The 22,548-nt window shown below is 40.1% G+C and overlaps 1 protein-coding gene across 1 annotated transcript in view; it reads right to left on the bottom strand.

Annotated features, from left to right (window-relative positions):
* LOC132815730 (ATP-binding cassette sub-family A member 13-like) overlaps positions 1-22,548 on the bottom strand; it is a 165,021-nt gene that overhangs the window by 124,921 nt on the left and 17,552 nt on the right. The window contains exons 6-11 of the mRNA XM_060824832.1: positions 19,422-19,543; positions 17,841-18,029; positions 15,306-15,482; positions 10,764-10,944; positions 5,694-5,833; positions 2,729-2,839 (exon numbers count right to left, since the gene is read on the bottom strand). Of these exons, the coding sequence (XP_060680815.1) occupies positions 2,729-2,839; positions 5,694-5,833; positions 10,764-10,944; positions 15,306-15,482; positions 17,841-18,029; positions 19,422-19,543 (920 nt within the window). The remainder of the gene's footprint in view (positions 1-2,728; positions 2,840-5,693; positions 5,834-10,763; positions 10,945-15,305; positions 15,483-17,840; positions 18,030-19,421; positions 19,544-22,548) is intronic.

Raw genomic sequence — 22,548 nt, 5'->3', positions numbered from 1 at the left:
GATGAGATGTGTTGGGCATTTTCAACCAAGTCGGCCGGGAAATTGTGGGTCTTTAAAGAAGGAGGCCATCTGGCGCGTTCTGTGGTGGAACTGATTCTCCTGGGAGCAGATGCCATGGAGCCGGAGGAATTGGGAATACGGGATGGCTTTTTTTAGGAGCTAGGGTTGGAGGCTTTGTAGAAAATGTCAGTTTCCCTGGCCCCCAATGCCTCATCTTTACTTTGGACATCAAATCCCTATATGCCTCCATCCGCCATGACCAGGGCCTCTAAACCCTCCGTTTCTTCCTCTCCCAACATCCCCACCAGTACCCTTCCACTGACACTCTTATTCATTTGACTGAACCGGTCCTCACCCTCAACAATTTCTCCTTCGAATCCTCCCACTTTCTCCAGACGAAAGGGGTAGCCATGGGCACCCATATGGGCCCCAGCTATGCCTGTCTCTTTGTCGGCTACGTGGAACAGCCTATCTTCCGTAATTACACCAGCACCACTTCCCACCTTTTCCTCCGCTACATTGATGACTGCATCGGTGCCATCTCGTGCTCCCATGAGGAGGTTGAACAGTTCATCAAGTTCCACCCCGACCTTAAATTCACCTGGACCATCTCTGACACCTCTCTCCCCTTCCTGGACCTCTACATCTCCATCAACAATGACTGACTCAACACTGACATTTTCTACAAACCCAACGATTCCCACAGCTACCTGGATTACACCTCCTCCCACCCTGCCCCCTGTAAAAATGCTATCCCTTAGTCCCAATTCCTCTGCCTCTGCCGCATCTGCTCCCAGGAGGATCAGATCCACCACAGAACACACCAGATGGCCTCCTTCTTTCAAGACCACAATTTCCCCTCACACATGGTTGAAAATTCCCTCTAAAGCATCTCATCCACGTCCCACACCTCCGCCCTCGAACCCCACCCCTCCAACTGCAATAAGGACGGAACACTCCCCGGTCCTCACCTTCCACCCCACCAATCTCCACATAAATTGCATCACCCGCCAACATTTCTGCCACCTCCAAACGCACCTCACCACCAGGGATATATTTCCCTCGCCACCCCTATCCGCTTTCCGGAAAGACCGTTTTCTCCGAGACTACCTGGTCAGATCCACGTCTCCTAACAACCCACCCTCCCTTCATGGCACCTTCCCCTGCCACCGCAGGAATTGCAAAAACTGTGCCCACACCTCCTCCCTCACCTCCATCCAAGGCACCAAAGGAGCCTTCCACATCCATCAAAGTTTCACCTGCACTTCCACACATGTCATTTATTGCATCCGTTGCTCCCGAGGCAGTCTACTCTACACTGGGGAGACTGGACGCCTTCTCGCAGAGTGCTTCAGAGAACATCTCTGGGACACCTGCACAAATCAACGCCACTGCCCTGTGCCTGAACATTTCACCTCCCCCTCTGACTCTGCCAAGCAGATGCAGGTCCTGGACCTCCTCCATCGCGACTCCCTCATCACTGGCGCCTGGAGGAAGAACACCTTATCTTCCGCCTCAGGACCCTTCCACTCCAGGGCATCGATGTGGAGTTCACCAGTTTCCCTCATTTCCACTCCTCCCACCTTCCCCCAGTTCCAACCTTTCTGCTCAGCACCTCCCTCATGATCTGTCCCACCTGTCAATCTTCTTTCCCACCTATCCGCTCCATCCTCCTCTCTGACCTATCACCTTTACGCCCACCTCTATCCACCTACTGCACTCCCAGCTACCTTTTCCCTAGCTGTACCTCCCCTCCCCCCCTATTTATCTCTCTATCCCTGAGGTTCCCAGCCTCATTCCTGATGAAGGGCTTTTGCCCAAAAGACGATTTTCCTGTTCCCCAGATGCTGCCTGACTGGCTGTGCTTTTCCAGCACCACTCTAATCTTGACTCTGATCTCCAGTATCTGCAGTACCCACTTCTACCTCTTTGGGCATAAATCCTCTCCCCGCTCCTTGGACCCTTTCAGACATCTCCATTACTCCTATTCCACATGGAACCCCTCTTTTTTGCCTCTCACCTTCATCAAGAACTGTCCCTCTGACACTGGTTGCCTTAATTTTGCAGCTCCCTAACCCATTCTAATCTGTTTCTGTCTGTACTTGCCATACTTTGTTCTCTCAGGTCTAACCTTAATTTTCCTGACAAGGGTGGTACTGTTGCGATCTGGTGTGCTAATCTTTATTACTGGCTCATCTCTCTGGAGATCTTCCTTCCAATTTGCTACCTCCAGTCTCCCAAGCTCACACAACCCACTTCTATCTTCTTCCCAAAATCCATACGCTATATAATGCATATGAATATTTAAGAGGCCACAGTCCACAAAGAACCATAAGCATTTCTCTCCATTCGGGATACCCATTAGTTCAAGGGTAACCACTCAATAAATGTGGATTAGGGTGAGGAGACAGGCCTCCATGAACAGCCACAGCTAGTACAGAAATTGAGTCTGCATTCTTGGCTATATTCCTAATCACACTCTAATATATGGGTGAGTTAACTGACCCCTTCTATATAAATAGAAGGAGCTTTCTTATAAACAAATCATCAATATATATTCTGAATGTGAAGATAAACTTACACATCAAAGTCACAGTCATGATAACTTAGGTGGCCATCGACTACAGATCTAATATATGGAGGCAATATTGTTTATCCAATCAGTAAGATGAAAACAAACATTTTCACTCCACTTCATAAAAACAAAATGATGCCAGTTCTTAGATACCTGAAGCTGACTTGACTGAAAGTTTCCTTGTTTCTCCAAAAGGCTTGAGGATTTCAGCCAAAGTTCAGAATAGGTCTTCAGGTCATTAACTATGTTGAATATGCTGTTGGACTGAACAAAATACAGAAGAAAATAATAAGCATTGCATCTACACCAGTCAGCTGCAGTAATAAGAAATCAGCTTAAAAATCCAGGGGTTCCTGGAGAAACTTTGTTCCACAGCAATGGCAGAAGACAATGTGAGATTTTCACAGTTATCTCCTGATTTTGCCATTGGAAATCTGATGGGGTCCTCATATCTTACATACTAATTTTTTGAAACTTTAAATGGATTCCCAGCACCCCCGTGACAAATAAGCAGGAGTTTGTTAGGATTCAAAGCAATATCCTAGTTCTGTTTGAGAACTGCAACTTTCATGGAATGCTAACTTTCACAGAAAAATAGATGAAGCATATGTACTGCATATCAGTCCAATTTCTGCTTGAATACAGAGGGTAAACTGCCCATTAGAGGTCTCTCCATAATGAGGGCATGTTTGCGATTTTATTCATCACATTTGTGAGTTCAGAATCTGCAGTGTCTTCCTCTGGGCTCATAAGGACAGGATGTGTCGCCAAAATTGTGTCCATTTAGTATTCAGCTCAAAAGTCTCCTCAACTGGGTTAACGAAATGATTGGAAACAAACAAGGGAAGATCTCATCTCTATTATTTGTAATGAAACTGAACATAAAATCATAATGAATACATTCATATTACCACTGACAATGGTTATCAAAAGAGACAATTTCCTAATTTATAAATTGGTTAAACTGAGTGTCTTGAGAAAAGGCTGGAGCATTCACTTTTGACTAGTATATACAACAGATGGTAGCAGACCAGCCGCCTGTTATTCATCCCCTGATGTCCCCTCACATGAATACCAATGAAGAGGAGGTTTGAGCAGATTGTACAATGGGTGGCAGATTGCTTGTTTTATGATGCTCCAAAGTTGAAGAGCACTACATTACTCATATCTTGCACACATACACAACATATGATCAAACCACAGTTAGTTCTTCATATGTGAAAACCATTGTTACCCACAAGATAGTAAGTGCCACTTCCAAAAATGTTTAGATGTAAAAAAAAATTAACCACACTAGCGTGGGTCTGGAGTCATACGTAAGTGAGAAAGGGTAAGGACAGCATATCACTTTCTCTAAAAAACAGATGGTGAACCAGATGGGTTTTAAATAGCAATCTGTTAGATTCATGGCTGAGGTTTTCTAGCTTATAGACTAAGTGTGGAAGCAGGTGTTTGGCTCACTGTCCCATCAACAAGAAAGCTCAGTGAATCATGTTTCAATCAGTATGTTAAGAGCTGCCCAGTAAGTGTCTCAGCAAATCGCAGGCCTTGACATTGAAGTTCTGCCTCATCAGAAGTTGTCAGATGATCAGAGACCAATAGTCTCTAGGTCCTGTATTTCTCTGCCATAGGCCTAACCTTAAAGGGTTCTAATGGCAAAAAGATAATTCTCTCTCTTTCGAGCCTCACAGAGGGCAGGTCAGAGGGAAAAGAGCATCTTGAAGTTGGATGCAAGGTCACAGGATAGCTTTCTATAGCCATCCCATTCACCCCAAATGATTCCAGTTTCAGGCATATGGAAGCCCACTTGGGAAACCAGACAATTATGTACATGCCAAGAAGGGAGATAAACAAACTAGTGGCAAGTTGAGAACTTTAAATGGCCATTTATCAATGGCTGAAGGACTCAATTTCTGGTGAGTTGAAATTAATTTTTTCATCCAGCAGTTAATTGCTGCAGTGGACAGAAAGGGGCAGGATCTCTCCAGAGCTAACTGATTTAATGATCTTGCCACCTAAGGAGAGCAAAATAATAACCCACTCGCCATTGCTGATAATAGATTTTTAATCACAAATTTATTTGATTTTCAGAATTTCAGTGTATAAAAGCTAAACATGCTTTTCAGTGTGACATGTTAAAGTCATTTTCATCAATGCTTTTAAAGCTCGGTGGTTAGCATTGCTGCCTCACAGTGCCAGGGACCCAGGTTCGATTCCCACCTCGGGTGACTGTGTGGAGTTTGCACATTCTCTCCATGTCTGTGTGAGTCTCCTTCAGGTGCTCTGGTTTCCTCCCACAATCCAAAGATGTGCAGGTTAGGTGAATTGGCCATGCTAAATTGCCCATAGTCTTCAGGGACATGTAGGTAAGGTGCATTCTAGTCAGGGGTAAATATAGGGTAGGGGAATGGATCTGGGTAGGTTACTCTTCGGAGGGTCGGTGTGGACTTTTTGAGCTGAAGGGTCTGTTTCCATACTGTAGGGAACCTAATCTAATCTAAGATATCCAGATAAAAGATCATCTTGCTATAAAGTTAAAAAGTCCAAGTTTTAGTTCAACAGGTTTATGTTGGACTATAATCTGGTGATGTGTGATTTTTAACTTTGTACACCCCAGTCCAACACCGGCACCTCCAAATCGTGACTACCATCTTGCTATATTAGTACATGTTTAAATTGATTATCAATATCCTTAAGCAAAACAGAAGGGAGAAGAAAACAGATTAACAGTTAATACCTTCAATTAATAAAGAGCATGCAAACGCCAAGAGGTAGAAGGATCTTGTGGTGTAGTACTCATGTCCATATCTCTAAACCAGAAGGCCAGGGTTTGAATCTCACCTTAAGAGAGGACAGCCATAAAGATATGCAACAATATATCCAAATGTGTTTATGAGGGAAAAACTCATTGGGCGTGGTCATATAACTCAGGTTGTAGTGTGCTATTTAATGGACAGTCATTTTACATTTTTCCTGATTTTAATTTTTGTTAAGCCTATCCATTTTGATTTACTATCTACCATTTCACATTATTGCACAGTCAAAATCCAGCTCCAAATATGAAAGACAAATTGTAACTGTATAAAATCATCAGTTCTGGCATATTGAACTCTCTCACCTTGTCCATTAGTCTCTGTATTGGAATTGTCCTTGGAGCATACAGAATTTCACCAAGTAGCAATGGTTTCAGGAAGGTCCACATCAAGGGTCCATTTGGTGCTTTTAAAATATCCTGATAAAAGCTCATGCAGTAGGGAGCTGGTGCAGCCAAAAATAAACAGCTATTAACAAGCTTTTTTATATCTCATATCAAACAACAGTATTCATCTTAAGTCAGAATTGACTACAAAGGCTAGCAACATGGTTACAGTCTTAGAGTCATAGAGATGTACAGCACAGAGACAGACCCTTCAGTCAAACTTGTCCATAGTGACCAGATATCCTAAATTAATCTAGTCCCATTTGCCTGCATTTAACTTGTATCCCTGTAAATGTTTCCTATTCATATGCCCATCCAGATGCTTTTTGAATGTTATAACAGCCTTCAATACTTCCTCTTGCAGTTCATTCCAAAAACACATCACCTCTGCGTGAAAAAGCTACCCCTCATATCCCTTTAAATCTTTCCCTTCTCACCTTAAACTTATGCCCTCTAGTTCTGGACTTGCCAACCCCAGGGAAAAGACCTTATTTATTTATCCTATCCATGCCCTTCATGATTTTATAAACTTCTATTAGATCACCCCTCAGCCTTTGACATTCCAGAGAAAATAGCTCTAGCCAATTTAATATCCTCATTTAGCTCAATCCCTTCAACCCTGGCAACATTCTTGTAAATTGTCTCTGAACCCTCTAAAGTTACACAACATCCTTCCTATATCATGGAGACCAGAAGTAAATGCAGTATTCCAAGTAGCCCAACCAATTCCCGCATGGCCGCAACATGACCTCACAACTCCTATACTCAATGCACTGATGAATAAAGGCAAGCATGCCAAATGCTTTTTTCACTACCCTGTCTACCTGCAACTTCACATTCAAGGAACTATGAACTTGCATTCCAAGGTCGCTTTGTTCAGTAACATGCCTCAGGACCTTACCATTAACTGTTGTAACAATGCTGCTCCTTTACCAATATTATGCTGTCCTTGACTTATTTTTCAGAAAGGTTGTAACAGACACAAACTCCAGAAAGTTTGGGGTTGGATGGTTTTTAGGACCAATTTGATTATAGCTAACAGATACTGCCTTAGGCAAAGGGCTTTCAAGTTTAAAAACAGTTTTACCATGAAAGGGGAGTGGCCAATTCTTCCAGCATCATTTTTCTCTGGTATGGCTATTCACTGAAAGCAATCAAGCAGTTGAAAAAGCTGCTGGTCCCAAAGAAGCAGGTCCATGCTGATCCTGTCTCTCTCTCTCTCTCTCTCTGACCTCTCTCCTGTAAGACCCTGTGTTTGATTTTACCTTTTGTGCTAACAGGTGTTTATGGGAATTGTTGCAAGAATTGGAACAGCATCATTAATTTGGGATAATCTGTTGATAATCACAGGGGGTGGTAGATTGGGTCTAACTCGATGTGTTTGTTGATAGAGATCTGGTTGGAATGTCATGCTTCTAGGAATTCTCATGCATGTCTTTGTTTGGTTTGTCCTAGGATGGATATGTTGTCCCAGTCGAAGTGGTGTCCTTCCTTATCTGTATGTGAGGATACTAGTGAGAGAGGGTCATGTCATTTTGTGGTTAGTTGATGTTCATATATCCTGGTGGCTAGTTTTCTGCCTGTTTGTGCAATGTAATGTTTGTTAAAGTTCCTGCACAGTATTTTGAAAATTACATTAGTTTTGCTTGTTGCCTGTACAGGGTCTTCCAAGTTCATTTCAAGCTGCTGTTTTAATATGTTAGTGGGTTTGTGGGCTACCATGATGCCAAGGAGTCTGAGTAATCTGGCAGTCATTTCCGAGATGTCTTCGATGTGGGAGAGAGTGGCTAGGGTTTCTGGACACATATTGTCTGCTTGTTGCTGAGAAATCAGTAGACTGTGTTCATTGGGTACCCGTTCTTTTTGAATACATGGTATAGGTAATTTTCCTCTGCTCTGTGTAGTTCAGTGCTGCAGTGTATGTTGACTCATTGAAATAATGTTCTGATGCAGCTTTGTTTGTGGATGTTGGGATATTGTTTCTGTAGTTCAATATTTGGTTCATATGTGTTGTTTTCCTGTAGACGCTGGTTTAAAGCTCCCCATTGGCAGTTCCCTCTACAGTGACATGGCAGTTTGTTGTTGTTTTCCTCCTCTTTAGTGAATTTTATGCCAGTAAAGGTATTATTGATGGTCATGAATGATTCCTCTAATCTGTTTTGTTTAGTGATGACAAAGGTGTCATCCATGTAGTGGACCCAAAGTCTGGGTTGGATAGTTGGCAGAGCTGTTACTGCCTCTGCTGTGACCTTTTTTGCTGTCAACTACACGAATTACATGATATTAACTGAGGCCAAAGTAATAAATGTCTAATACAGGTTAAATAGTTAAAATCTGGAGTCATACATTCAGAGCCTTGGTCCTTATCTTTACCTTTCATCTCTGTACTTATACATCATTTTCCTCAACCAGCCAGACCAACCTTAAAGATTAAGGAGAATTCTTTGCCCCCTACTACTAATGTACCCTACTACTAATGTAATATTTAAAGTACTTTTTGTGGTCAAAAGTTCAACACGAAAACAAAAGTAAGGGTCCTCTACTTATGTAAACTAAATTTATGACTAAAGTTACTGCAGAAAAATGACTAGGGTGAAGCAATTCCAGACATTTAAACATACAATGTGTTCCCGTGTAACTTCCCTTTTTAATGTAATAGAGGCTCATTGTTGTCTGTTCTCTCCATACTCTATCCCTTGAATACTGGATTATTTCTCACTGTCCACATCTCGTTCCACTATTACCAGCTGTTCTTTCAGCCATATTAGCATTCCCTCCCTTCCTAAATCTCTCAGCCTTCCATCTCCACCTCTCTGCTTTAAGTTGATTCAGAAAGCACAAACCATGAATTGTACTTTGCTCCACATACTTTCACAGCTGACTCACATTTGTACTTATATGTACAATGGGCAGAAAATTGAAGATTACAATGTTAATAATAATGTTTTGTTATTAAATGCAATAAAATACTTGTGTTCTTGGCTTTGCCAAATTCTCCATTAATTTTGGCTTTCCTGCAAAAATCTGGGGTCATGTGTAAGTTCAATGATATTCTTTGCTACATTAATGAGAATGTCACCAAAGTTGGGCTTTAATCAATATAGGTTTTGTGTAGCACCTGAGTTTGGGTCATTTGGCATTCCAGAAGGACATGTAAATCAACAAATTAACTGCAAATTCAATTTTGTTTTGAAATATTAATGACAACAAAATATATTATTTCTTGAAGCACAATCTTCATTCTCCTAAGCTGTTTGAGCACGTTAACAGTAATTAGGGCCAATGTAATCATGTCCAAACCTCCTCCTCTTCCTGTTATCTCTTCTCCTATGCCTATTGGAGTCCACTAACATATGTGCCTGGTGCCACCTGTACCTTCAACCATTGACTATAGTTTTATGTATAAGTCAAGACAAGTCAGCAAGCTATTCAACCATTGAATGTATCACTGTTAAGCTCATCATGCACAAAACCCTCTAGATGGATTCAAAAGACAGAAATTTAGGCCAATGCAACTTTCCTAACACAAGCACACCAGAATTCATATAATTGCTTCAGCCGTTTTACCGTGCCCTCCCTTCCTAAATTTCTCTGCCTTCATAGATTTATCTACATCGATTGAAAATCAAAGTTGCAATAATCTTGACTGTACAGTTCACCCAACTGATACAAATAAGCTGTGGGTCAACTATGCATTTACTTTCAGCAAAAATCATTCACTGGGAATATCTATATGTGTATCAAAATTGCGGTTAACATATAATACTCCTTTCCAGAGGCTTTTACATGATAAAATGTAACAAAAATCGGAAGTCAAAATAAATTGTGCATTTCTTTTCAATTAGCATTATTAACATCGAACTGCATGCAACAACAATCCACCTAATGAATTTTTGGCATTGGAATTAATGTGATAGAGCTATTAAGGTCCATGGCACCTTATCCAAAGTTCATTCAGTTAATTCTGTCTCTACGCTGACATGTCACTGGAGGATATCATCACTACTACCATTGCTTTGTTCTCTTTTCACAGTCCTATTATACTGTTTCATCTTTGTTTCCTCAGCCAATCCTTATGGCAAAGCATTCCATGCTTCAACAACAATGTGTAGAAAAGTATCTTAAATTACTTTCTCATTCTCAGTGATCATTGACCCCTCGAAGACTGACTCGGACACATTCCCCAACCAGATGAAATAATGTTATCCTATTGGATATCTAAAAATCCTTCTTGATTTTGGAATCTCCCATTTAAAACTCCCCAGCTTTCTCTGCCCATGTGAAATATGAAGTTTCTCAGGTTTTCCTCATATTTATTGATTCCATTCCTGGTATCATCTTGGTAAATCTGCAATGGATAAAGCTCACCGGACAGGATTTTATGTCTCACCAGGGTTTTGCTCCTTTTGATGAAAATGTTGATGGACAGCCAGTAATCCCCAACCCCCCACCCTACTTAAATAACCTGTCCCATGGCTACCTAACACTTGGCAGTGTATTAATCATTTATTAATTATTTTATTTATTATTTTTCATTAATTAATTTTTATTAATTAATGTTGAATGTAGTTCTTTGTAGGACCAGAGTGGAAGCTTTAGCAAGAGAGGCACAGTATTGGGGTCCAGGATGCACAGGGTGGGACAGATCTACAACCCCTCTTTTCCCAACCAATTGGTAGATTTCAATCTGGTTCTATTCTCTACCAAAAATTGCCTACTGAAAGGCTTTAATTGGCCTAAAGATGTATGTAGCACCCAATACTTTGTCTTTCATGTTTAAAACTGCAGTTTTGTTGGGAACAGGTGGGTGAGTACCAGAAAGGAACACAGTTCTACACAATTTGCCAAACACTAATTCTATCACCAGTTTGGTCTTCATTTCTCTGAAATAAAATATTTAAATGTGACTAGAAAAAGGGTACTTTAGTTACAAACAATAACACCAAGACATAACAAAACTGTCTCCTCAATTTAGCCAAATACTCTTACTGGTATTTGTAGGAACATTGTATTTGATTAAATCTTCCTCGGTGAGTGTGTTGATTTGTGGTAATTCTGAGAACATCATTGCATCATTGAATAAGCCGGTTGATTGTGTGCTACAAATTGCTTTGGAGAGAGTTTGAAAAGAACCACTCGCGGAAATCCTCTGAGACCTTCCTCTAACATTCTAGACAGAGACAAAAAACAATATCAGTAAGTTTTTAATCTTCCAGAGTTATAAGAAAAGCATGGCATAGGATGTTGTATTCACAGCAATGCAATGAAGGATAGAACTGAAACCTAAACTTCACACAATTTGAAGTTTTATCTACTTGCACCCATACACTCCAAAGTAAACTCCCATCTTTTGCAAAGGTTAGGTTCTTCTAAAATATTGTAAATTATTTTCACAAATGGCAAATATGAAAGCATGAGATGCATGCACAAAACACTTTCTACTGCAACAAGGATGTTTTCTTTTATTTCTTTCTTTAAAATCACTGATAAGGGAAGATTTACAGTGGGAGAAAAGCTATGTACATTTTGCAGAGATAAGTAAATTTAAGAAGAACACACAAATGGTGGCATTTGTCTGAATGACCTTCATAAAAAATAATTCCAATTTCTGTTTGTTCCTGCATAATATTCTGAATCAACATATTCAACATATTGGGGAAAGTGCACTTAAAACCAGACTTTCTGGCCCTGAGGTCTTTCTTTCTATGTACAGGTGCACAGCTGAATCCCTGGTTAATGCTCAGCCCCTAAATAGATTAAACACTCAACTGCCATACCGTTAAGATGCCGGTTCTTTATAAAGTCAAGAATTTAGTTATTTTTCACAGGTATTTGTCACCTAAGAGTGTTATATTTATGTGCTCTTGCAAAACTGGACTTGCACCCGTCTATTTTAAAGTTCAATTTAATAAAAACCTGAAAATCTATATCAGTAGGTATGTTTTTATTTATAAAAACGTCTTGTAACTATAAGAAAAAAATGAAAGTGAACTACTTCAAAGATTATTATTTCTGGATTATTACATGTGCCACATGTCAACAGGGTCAAGCAGATTAGAGGATCAAATGGATAGTTTAAAATGTGATATGAAAAGAACAGTTTAGATTCATTGCGCAGTACTGGGAAAGAGGAATGTATTCCATTAGGGCTCCATGTAAGGTGAGTTGGCATCAGTGTCCTGGCAATCAGAGAAGCAATGCTACAGACAGAGCTTTATGCTACAAGAGTTAGGTATTTGGATATTTAAAAATAAAAGTCCAGAATTTAATTGGACAAACAGCATAGAAAAAGGCTGCATCATCTAAGAGTTCCTGCTGATAATAATAATATACCTGAGTCTCATCCTGACTTTCTTTATTTAAATAGCTTTATGACTCCAGAAACCAGGAAGTCTCAAGACATCAGGTTAAACATGGGCAAGGAAGCCTTCTACTAATTATCATGTACTGCCCTTCCACAGCTGATGAATTAGTACTCCTCCATGTTGAACATCACCTGGAGGAAACACTGAGGGTGGCAAAGGTTTAGAACATACTCTGGGTGGGATATTTCAAAGTCCACCAGCAAGAGTGGCTCGGCCACAGTACTACTGATCAAGCTGGTTGGGTTCTAAAGGATATAGCAACTAGACTGGGATTGAAGCAGGTGGTGAGGGAACCAACAAGAAGGAAAAATACACTTGACCTCATCCTCACCAATCTGTCACCTGCAGGTGCATCTGTCCATGACAGCATCAGTCATAGTGACCACTGTACAGTCCTTGTGGAGACAAAGTTCTATCCTCATGTTGACAATACATCCATCTTATTGTGTGGCACTATGATTGTGCTAAATGGGACAGACTTCAAACTGATCTAACAACTTAAGATTGGACTTCTATAAGGTGGCCATCAGCAGCAACAGAGTCATGCTTGTACACAATCCACAATTTTAGGGCCCAGCATATCTCCCACTCTACCATTAGCATAAAGCCAAGGGATCAACCTTGGTTCAATGGAGAGTGCAGGAGGGCATGCCAGAAACACACCTGAAGATGAGGTGTCAACCAAATGAAGCTTATTTACAGGACTACATGTGTTCCAAACAAGGTGTTAAATGGAGATAAGCACTTCCAGAACTAACAAATCAGACCTAAACTCTGCAGTCCTGCCACACCCAGTCATGAATCATGGTGAACAACTAAACAACTCAGTTGGATAAGGTTCCACAAATATCCCCATCCCCTCTAGTAGGGGACCCCAGAATATCAGTGCAAAAGGTAAAAGCTGGAGCATTCACAACAACTTTCAGCCAGGTGTTCCAAGTACATGATCCACCTCAACCTCCTCTGGGGTCTCTAGCATGAAAATGACATTCATCAGCCAAAATGATTCACTCCACATAATATCAGGATAATGCTGAAGGCACTGAACACTGCAAAGGCTAGGGGTCCTGACAACAGTATTTCTGAAGATGTGTGCTCCAAAATGTATTGTTACTAAAACCAAGCTGTTTCAGTACAGCCAGAACACTGACATCCATCCAGCAATGTGGCAAACTGACCAGGTCTCCCATGCACGCACAAATAAAACAAATCCAACTGACCAATCACTGCCCCGTCAGGCTATTCTCAATCATTAGTGAATTGATAAAAGTGGTCATGGACATTGACATTGTTGTCAAGGGGCACTTACTAGGCAACAAACAGCTCATTGACGCTCAGTTTGGGTTTCACCAGGGCAAATCAGCTCCTAATCGCATTTCAGCCTTGGTTTAAACATTGACTAAAAAAGGGAAGCTATTGGCGTGACATGAAAATGACTGCCTTTGACATTTAAATTTGTTTGGCATCAAGGAGCTCAAGCAAAAATAGGATCAATGACAATTCTGGGAGAAAACTCTGCTTCCAGTACCTGGTGGAAAGGGAGATAGTGCTGATTTTTGGAAGTCAGTCATCTCAGCTCAAAGTCATCATGGCAGGAATTCCTCAGGATCGATGTTTTTCATCAACCTGTTTACATATGCGATGACATACCTCTGGAACTGGTGGAAAACGTAGAAGATGGGAACAGGAGTAGGCCATTCGGCCCCTCGGACCTGCCATCAAATATGATTTTAACTGATTTACAAAGTTTATAGGATATACAAGGATATTGCCAGGGTTGGAGGATTTGAGCTTTAGGGAGAGGCTGGGGTGTTGGAAGCTGAGGGGTGACCTTATAGAAGTTTATAAAATCATTTGAACAGGAAGGGTTTAGATGGATATGAGCCAGGTACTGACAGGTGGGACTAGATTGGTTTGGGATATCTGGTCGGCATGGACTAGTTGGACCAAAGGGTCCGTTTCCATGCTGTACATCTCTATGACTCTATGATCAGTGAGTTCAAAATCTTAATTCTGCTATCCTCCCCAAATCCTTTGATCCATTTAGTCACAGAGTTATGTACATCTCCTTCTTGCAAACATAATCTTCTGGCTTCAACCACTTTCTTGGTAAGGAATTCCACAGGCTCATCACTCTCTGAGTAAAGAAATTTCTCCTCATCTCAGTCCTAAAATGTTTACCCTTTATCCTGAAGTTATGAATGAATTAAAACCATCTTTTCAACTTCTCCCTCATTTGCTTGTCCAAGCTTCCTCATAAATGCATCAAAGTCATTGATTTCAATTACTCTGTGTGGTTCCAAATTCCCATCATTCCTTCGATAAAGTTCCTTCAAACTTCCTATTGGATGAATATCTTCTAGTTACATGTGAAGTAATAGAAATGTGTAGCAGTTTGAGGAAAGACAACCACAGGTAAACTGGAAAGATCTAAATATTATTGGTCAAAACACTTCAGGATACGAGTACATCATCCAAATGAATCCATGAAAGGAATTGTGGTTTAAAAAACCTCTTTATCTCAAAGCACAAAGTATCTGTAACATGATGGACAAATAAACAAAGAAAATAGAGGTCTGAGTTACTGAATCATAAGAAACAACATATTTCTTTGCGTCTGAAGCTCACAAAGGTTTCGTGCAAAGCTTTGGGCATTTGCACATATACATTCTAAAGCCATCTTAGCCTTTCAAGTCCTTTCTATTTTATGTTTCTACATTACATGAGCTAAAAACAAACACAATTTATGAGGTCAAGAGATAAAAATTCCACTTGAGCTGTTGGTAATCCAAATATTAATAGATCCATCTTAATAATAGAAGCTGCTCATTACTCCTGGATCACAAGATTAATGTCATAATTGCACAAGTACTACAAATTAAATAAGAACGGTAGATATTTCACAAATTCAACTTGTTTTGATTCCCAAAATCTGTGCATAACCTGTAAATAATTTTTAAATGCAACATTAACACTTAGAATAGTGTTGCAGTAACTGAAATATAAGAAACAAAATATCATAATGGCTATCCTTCTCACCATTCACCAGAAAGCAAATGCAGTTTTCTTTCTTGTTCTAAGATATCAAATGATGTCCAGTCACAAAGCTAAACATTCAATAATCTAAAGTAATCTTGAATTTAAGAGCAATGTAATACTCTCATACCTCACTGAATTCAAAAACAGATGGAAGGTTCATGTCACGGACAGACTGCAAAAGATTGGGTATCAAATCCAAAATTTTTAATGACTTAGCAGTGAAAGAACTGAGGCTGGAGAACACATCCAGGATATTGTCCATTATCTGATTAACATGAGGAGGAATTATGATTGGTAGAAATGCCTGGTAACAATAAAAAAAAGAAATAATTTTACTGAACTCCACTTTTGAAACTCTTCAGTAATTAAAGTTAGATCACAACACAGGAGCTAAAGACAGAATAGCACATAGGATATAATTTGTATCATTCGTATTCTATAAGATATAAATGAACCTGATACGCAAGTGCAGACACACACATTTCTATCAATACTCAGCAGATCTGGGGTTCCCTATCAAAATCTATTGTTGTCATGAATAGATTTATACAAATATTATATAAAAGCAAGCAATAAGATATATTAAATATCATGTTAAATATAAGATTGAAACCACTATTTTTACAAAATAAATACAATAATTAAATAATAAATTACATAGACAGTGATGGCAGGATGGGTGATGTGTTACTGCTGAAACATATGAGTGCTGCTGCATACAAAGGTGATCCAAAGCAAACCTGGACTAAGTGTTTGCAGCTCAAGGAACTTTGTATCTAACTTGAGGAGATAGAATCAGAGTTGCAGATGTTGCACCACAGGAGAAAGTTACCTGGACATTTTGCTCCAGAAGGCAATTCACATCATTCAGATGAGGTAATTCAAATTCAACCTATGATCAGGGACAGGATGGTGTGACTGCAAGTGAGGCAGGTACGGAGGACCAACGGGTAGCATTTGAGGAGCCTGCAACTATCCAAAAATTACAGAGTTCTTACAAGCTGTATGAATCAGACTGGGGACGGCAGGGAGGGTGAGTGAACTGATCATGGCACCTTGGTACAGGGAGCCATTCAAGTGAGGGGACACAAAAGTAGCATAGTCATAACTGGGGACAAAATAAGCTTTGATACTGCTCTCTATAACCATCAGCAAGAGACCCAAAGGCTGAGTTACTTGCTTTCTGCCAGGGTGGAGGACATCTCCTTAGGAATGGAAAGGAACAAGAAGGATCCAGTTGTTGCTCGTGTTGGTACAGCATTGATAGGACTAAAAAGGAGGTTCTGCTGAAAGTATCTGAATAGTTAAGAGTGATAATAAGGTCAGGATTACTACCTTACCTCCTGAGCCAGGAACAGATTGGCAAAGTGTAAACAAATCCAAGGAGTTAAATGTATGTCTCAAAGATTGGTATCTCAAAAATTGTTTCAGTTTATGGAGCACTGCCTCCAGTACAAGGGTAGAAGGCAGTTGTTCCGGGTTTCATTTGAAATGTTCTGGGACCAGTGTCCTGGAAAATCAAGTAAATATAGATGGAGAGAGAACTTTAAACTAATTAGAGGGGGAAATATAGCTTCTAAAGCAAAAGAATATGAGAGCATTTCAGAGCCACAATTTGGATAATGATAACCAGAGTGGGACAGGAATGGATAGAGAGTACAAACATAGAAAAATGGCAGCAAATAGGCTCAAAATGATAAAAATACAAAATTATTGGCACTTCACTGAAATGCACGTAATCTTTAGAACAAAATAAATGGAGTAACAGCACAAATGTAGTTTAATCGATGAGAACTTATAGTCATTATGGAGACAGTTTCAATGAGATCAAAAATTGGACTAAATACACAGGGATGTGTGATTTTTCAAAAGGACAGGCAGGAACGGAAGGGTGGGGTTTAGCATTGTTAGTACGGGATAGAATATGTACAATCAGATGTACAATCTATATGAGTGGAGGTAAGGAATACGTCCCAGACAATGTCTATTCTAAGGACAGAAAATAAACAGGAGATAAGGAAGAATGTAACAGACATAAATCAAGTACAATGGGTAGCATGATATGCCAAATGGTCTCACAAGTGCTATAATATGCTATGATTCTATATTTGAACTGCAAGATGCTAACTTTGACAATATAATAGGTAGTTTTCTCACCTGCCACCCCTCAAAACAGCCTCACAGCTCCCTCATCAGATCTGTAACCTCTGCCCCATCCATGCAGAGTCATCCCTAGATTTGAACAACTGCTCCATTCAGGATCAGCCACCATTACCTTACTGACTCTGTGATCTCCCCTGCCTTGTTCAGGGGTTGGACCTGGTCCTCCAGCTCTGACTGGACTTTTAACTCTTGAGTGAAAGTCAGGCCTGTTGGTCAGACTGCCTTTCAGGTGGGAATCAGTTGGTGAGATCAAATATACACTGCGAAGTTAAAACTCCACATCAGGCAAATTAGAAGCCCTGACTTCCTGGTTTCCCATATTCTATCAGGTACCCTGCCCAAACCAGCAGATCAGTCAGGGAGAAGCCTCCAATGCCTCTACTGTTTAAAGAATCAAAAAGAAATTGAGCCAGCTCACAATTCCTGCACAAAGATGGTGAAAGAGAGATAGAGTGACTGGAAGAACAGAAAACATAAACTAAAATGTTTTTTGCTTTACCTTATAGGTGAAGCATCTAAAATCAATGTGCTGGCTGATTGTCAAAATAAGTTTATAAGTTTGCAAAGGAGTTAAAGCACACAGTTCGGTAGTCAGAGATGAAATGCTTGCATTGTCTGAAATTGACAGCATCAGATCCAGACTTTCCTCATCACACCTGTCTGCTGTGATAATAAGGCCACGAATTAACTGTAAAAAAAAAGGTTCAGCCTTAGATTTGACATTAACAATAATATAACTGAGAAATACAAAACAAAATGATGTTAACAACCCATTACCTTTATCATTCTCAATGTATCATGGAATTAGTACTATCAACTTTGCAGCATAAGGATTGTTAAATCATCACAAGTTGAAAAGCACCCGAAAATGCTACAGATTTCCATTCTCAAAACTTAGATATAACCCTGGATTTTCAGATATTACCGGAGTCTTTCATTATTTAAACTCAAACCTACAGCTGAATCTGTAAATATATGGTAACATTGAGCCTTTGACTCATAATTCTCAATTGATTTTGCACCTTTTTTTCAGCTAATTTACCAATCAGTAGGGATAAAGTGTTCCCTGTGACATTGAGCCAGCAGAGAAATCGATAGTTTTATCACAGTTTAAAGGAGTTCGTACTTTACTTTTTCTTGGTCACTAGCTCATGAACTGTACGTCACTTTAAGTTTGTAGTTTGAAACAGAACCATCTCAGAGTTATCTGTGAAGAGAATACAATGTTCACAGAACTGAATGGTTCTGAAGAAGGTTCACTGGACTTGAAAGGATCCTGTTAAATCTAAACCTTGCTTTCAACCCTCTTTCTCAATCTCATTACTGACCTCCTCTTTGTGATTACCATCCTTCAAACACTCACTTCAATCTAGGTATGCATCACCAAAACTACCTAGAGGCCAGAGAGTAGTACTGGCAGTGATCACATCTCCTGGTACCATTGCTGTACTGGAGAGTATACCTTGGTGGCTTAATCAAATGGGAGGGACAACACTATACAGGTAAGTAGCTGATTACCCCAGTTCTGTTGAGCCTCTCAAAAAGATGTAAACACAGATTTTCCAACCTGTGGATGAGACTTCTGTCATGTTTATAAAATCCAATTAATGTTGCAAAGTTCAAAAACGATACAAGAAAGCAGTCTGAAATTGCTGAGATTCTACCTTCAATCATTTGATTCAGGTTGTCTGAGCCTCCATATGTTTGAAAATAAAGCATAATGAGGATTTATACAAATTGCTAAATATCAATAATTCTTGTAACCTGTTAAACTTTACAAGCATAAAACCAAAATTGCTCATTGTAATAGTGAAAGTTTCTCACTACTTGAACAATAGTTTCAATGCTACCTTTAAAAATTTCCATAGAGGAAATGAAGATAATTTTTATGCAGTGGTGCTTTGTGAAGTAGTTCATGCTTAACATGTTTATGTTGATTCAATGTAATTTTGCAGCACATTATTTAGAAAGATGAGAGTTTTCTTCTCATTTTATAAGAACTGATACCCAAACTACCTTAACCAGTTACTTCAGATTTGAAAAAAGCAGATGAATTCAATCTAGCAACTTTCAAAGTTACCTTTGAGACAGTCAGGTTTGCTGTCATTAACACATCAATTGCTTCAGGTGAGAGGCCATTGATTTGCTGCAATTGGATCTTTAAAGTTGTGATGTTTTGCACACAGCTCTCTATTGGTAAACCTATTAAAAATAATCAAATGCAAAATGAACAAGCCTTATACAAAATTAAAGGTTGCATAAGCCATGCAAATAATAGACATATAGTAAAATGATGCTGCAGGATGGAACTAGAACCATGTTCATTCTAAGTTCAATTTTCTTCAGGTTCCTGCTTGAAGGAAGATTAACACATACTGTCACAACCTTCCCCATGGGTAGACTAAAGAGACAAGTCCCTAAACCAGCTGGAATTGAGATTGCACCAAATTCTGGAGGTATCAATGTGATCTACACTGAACATCCAGCCAACTGAGCCAACCAATTCCCCAAAGAGATGAGTTGCCATGGCAACATACACTTTGACAGGCACTTTATAGCCTTGAACTATCAGTCTCCGAGGTCTTCTCAGTACATAGATCACCACATGGCAGATCAAGAATCCCTTTCCTTCTTACCATCTTCCACTGGCTTCTTCTGGAAGGATTAACAAATGAATGTGCTTATGAATGTGCTATCTTTGGCCACCAGTCTCTGAACTGGGATTTGCACAAGAGATTTTGGCTCAGAGGCACTGTGCCATAAAACCTTCCCTATAAATTCAATGGATTCATAAAATAAATGGCCATTTATCTCTTAAATACCAAGTAAATACATCCGGTTACCTTAGATTACAACAAGAACTTGACCAGATGGGGCAATGGGCTGAGAAGTGGCAGATGGATTTTAATTCAGATAAATGCAAGGTGCTGCATTTTGGGAAAGCAAATCTTAGCAGGACTTATACACTTAATGGGAAGGTCCTAGGGGGTGTTGCTGAACAAAGAGACCTTGGAGTGCAGGTTCATAGCTGCTTGAAAGTGGAGTTGCAGGTAGATAGGATAGTGAAGAAAGCATTTGGTATGCTTTCCTTTATTGATCAGAGTATTGAGTACAGGAGTTGGGAGGTCATGTTGCAGCTATACAGGACATTGGTTAGGCCGCTGTTGGAGTATTGTGTGCAATTCTGGTCTCCTTCCTATCGGAAAGATGTTGTGAAACATGAAAGGGTTCAAAAAAGACTTGCAAGGATGTTGCCAGGTTGGAACTCTTGAGCTATAGGGAGAGACTGAACAGGCTGGAACTGTTTTCCCTGGAGTGTTGAAAGCTGGGGGGTGATCTTATAGAGGTTTCCAAAATTATAAGGGGCATGGATAGGATAAATAGACAAAGCCTTTTCCCTGGGGTTGGGGAGTCCAGAACTAGAGGGCATAGGTTTAGGGAGAGAGGGGAAAGATATAAAAGAGACCTATGGGGCAACGTTTTCATGCAGAGGATGGTACGTGTATGGAATGAGCTGCCAGAGGAAGTGGTGGAGGCTGGTACAATTGCAACATTTAAGAGGCAGTTGGATGAGTATATGAATAGGAAGGGTTTGGAGGGGTATGGGACGGGTGCTGGCAGGTGGGACTAGATTGGGTTGGGATATCTGGTCTGCATGGACGAGTTGGACCAAAGGGTCAGTTTCCATGCTGTACAACTGTATGACTCAATGAGTCTATATTGGCATCACTGGCTAGGCCAGCATTTATTGTCCATCTTGAATCTGCTTTGATAAAGTGTTGGTAAGCTACTTTTGTGAACCACAGCAATTGAGGTGGTATAGATAAATACACATTGCTGTGGGGGAGCAAGTTCCAGGATTTTGACCCATTGATATTGAAGGAATGGCAATATAGTTTCTAATCAAAATGCTGTGTGGGTCTGAAGGGAACTCTCCGGCAGTGGTGTTCTTGTGCATCTGCTGGTTTGTCCTTCTCGATGGTACAAGTCATGGGAAGATGCAATCAGAAGACCTTTGATGAGATGTTGCATTGCATTTGCAGATAATGCACACTGTGACTTGGTAGATAAGTCAATGTCAGATGTATTAGATTGGGTACCAGGGTACTTGTACCCTCTATGTCCCTGGCTAGCGTCAAACGTCTTGAATGTTGTTGAAGCTACACTTATCCAGGTAAGCAGAGAGCATTCAATCACACTCCTGACTTATGTCTTGCAGATGTGGACAGGAATTGAGGATTCATAGGGGAGTTACTCAGTAATTTCTAGCCTCTGACTCACTCTTATACTCACCGTATTTTTGGTAAGTATTCCTAGCTCAGTTTCTGGTCAATGGCAATCCCCAATATGTTGACAGTGGGGAATTCACTGATGCTGATGCCATTGAATGTCAACAGATGATGATTAGATTATCCCTTTGGAGATAGTCTTTGTCTATGAGATGAATCTTACCTGCCATTATTTACTCTACCCTGAATGTTGTCCAGACCTTGTTACATGCGCATCTATACCTGAGGAATCACGAATGTCCCTGCACATTATGTAACCATTGGTCCCCTTATTCAAGGAAAGATATCATTTCAATGGAAACAGTTCAGGGAAGTTTCCCTAGAATTGGAAGGTATTGTCTTATGATCAAAGACTGTACTGAGTGAGTTTAGAAGAATGAGAGATTATCTCATTGAAACATATAGGATTCTTAAGCAGCTTGACATGATAAATACCAATTTGGTGCTTCTTCTCATGGGAGAGTCTAGGACCACAGGACATAGTGTCAGAAATAAACGGGTGCCAATTTAAGACTGAGATGAGGAGGAATTACTTCTCTGAGGAATAGAGAGCTGTGAGGCAGAGTCCTTCTGTGTATTTAAGGCCGAGATAGATACACTCTTTACCAGTAAAAGAAATCAAGGTTTATGAGGCAAATGCAGGAAAGTGGATATGAGGAATGCCAGATCAGCCACGATCCTATTGAATGGTGCTGAACAACTACTCTTTTTCTGACTTCCTATGGTCTTATGAAGGTCAATGATTAAACAGCGGAAGATTGGTTGGGCATAGGATACTACCTTGATGAACTCCTGCAGCGATGCCCTGCGGCTGAGAGGATTGATTTTCAACAACCACATCATCTTCCTTTGTGGTAAGAATGACTTCAATGTGCAAAGACTTTTCCTGCTGATTTCAATTGATTCCAGATTGATGCC

The sequence above is a fragment of the Hemiscyllium ocellatum genome, chromosome 5, assembly GCF_020745735.1.
Source record: "Hemiscyllium ocellatum isolate sHemOce1 chromosome 5, sHemOce1.pat.X.cur, whole genome shotgun sequence".
Taxonomy (NCBI): domain Eukaryota; kingdom Metazoa; phylum Chordata; class Chondrichthyes; order Orectolobiformes; family Hemiscylliidae; genus Hemiscyllium; species Hemiscyllium ocellatum.
Note: the sequence above shows the minus strand (reverse complement) of the source record. Positions and strands in the feature narration are given on the sequence as shown.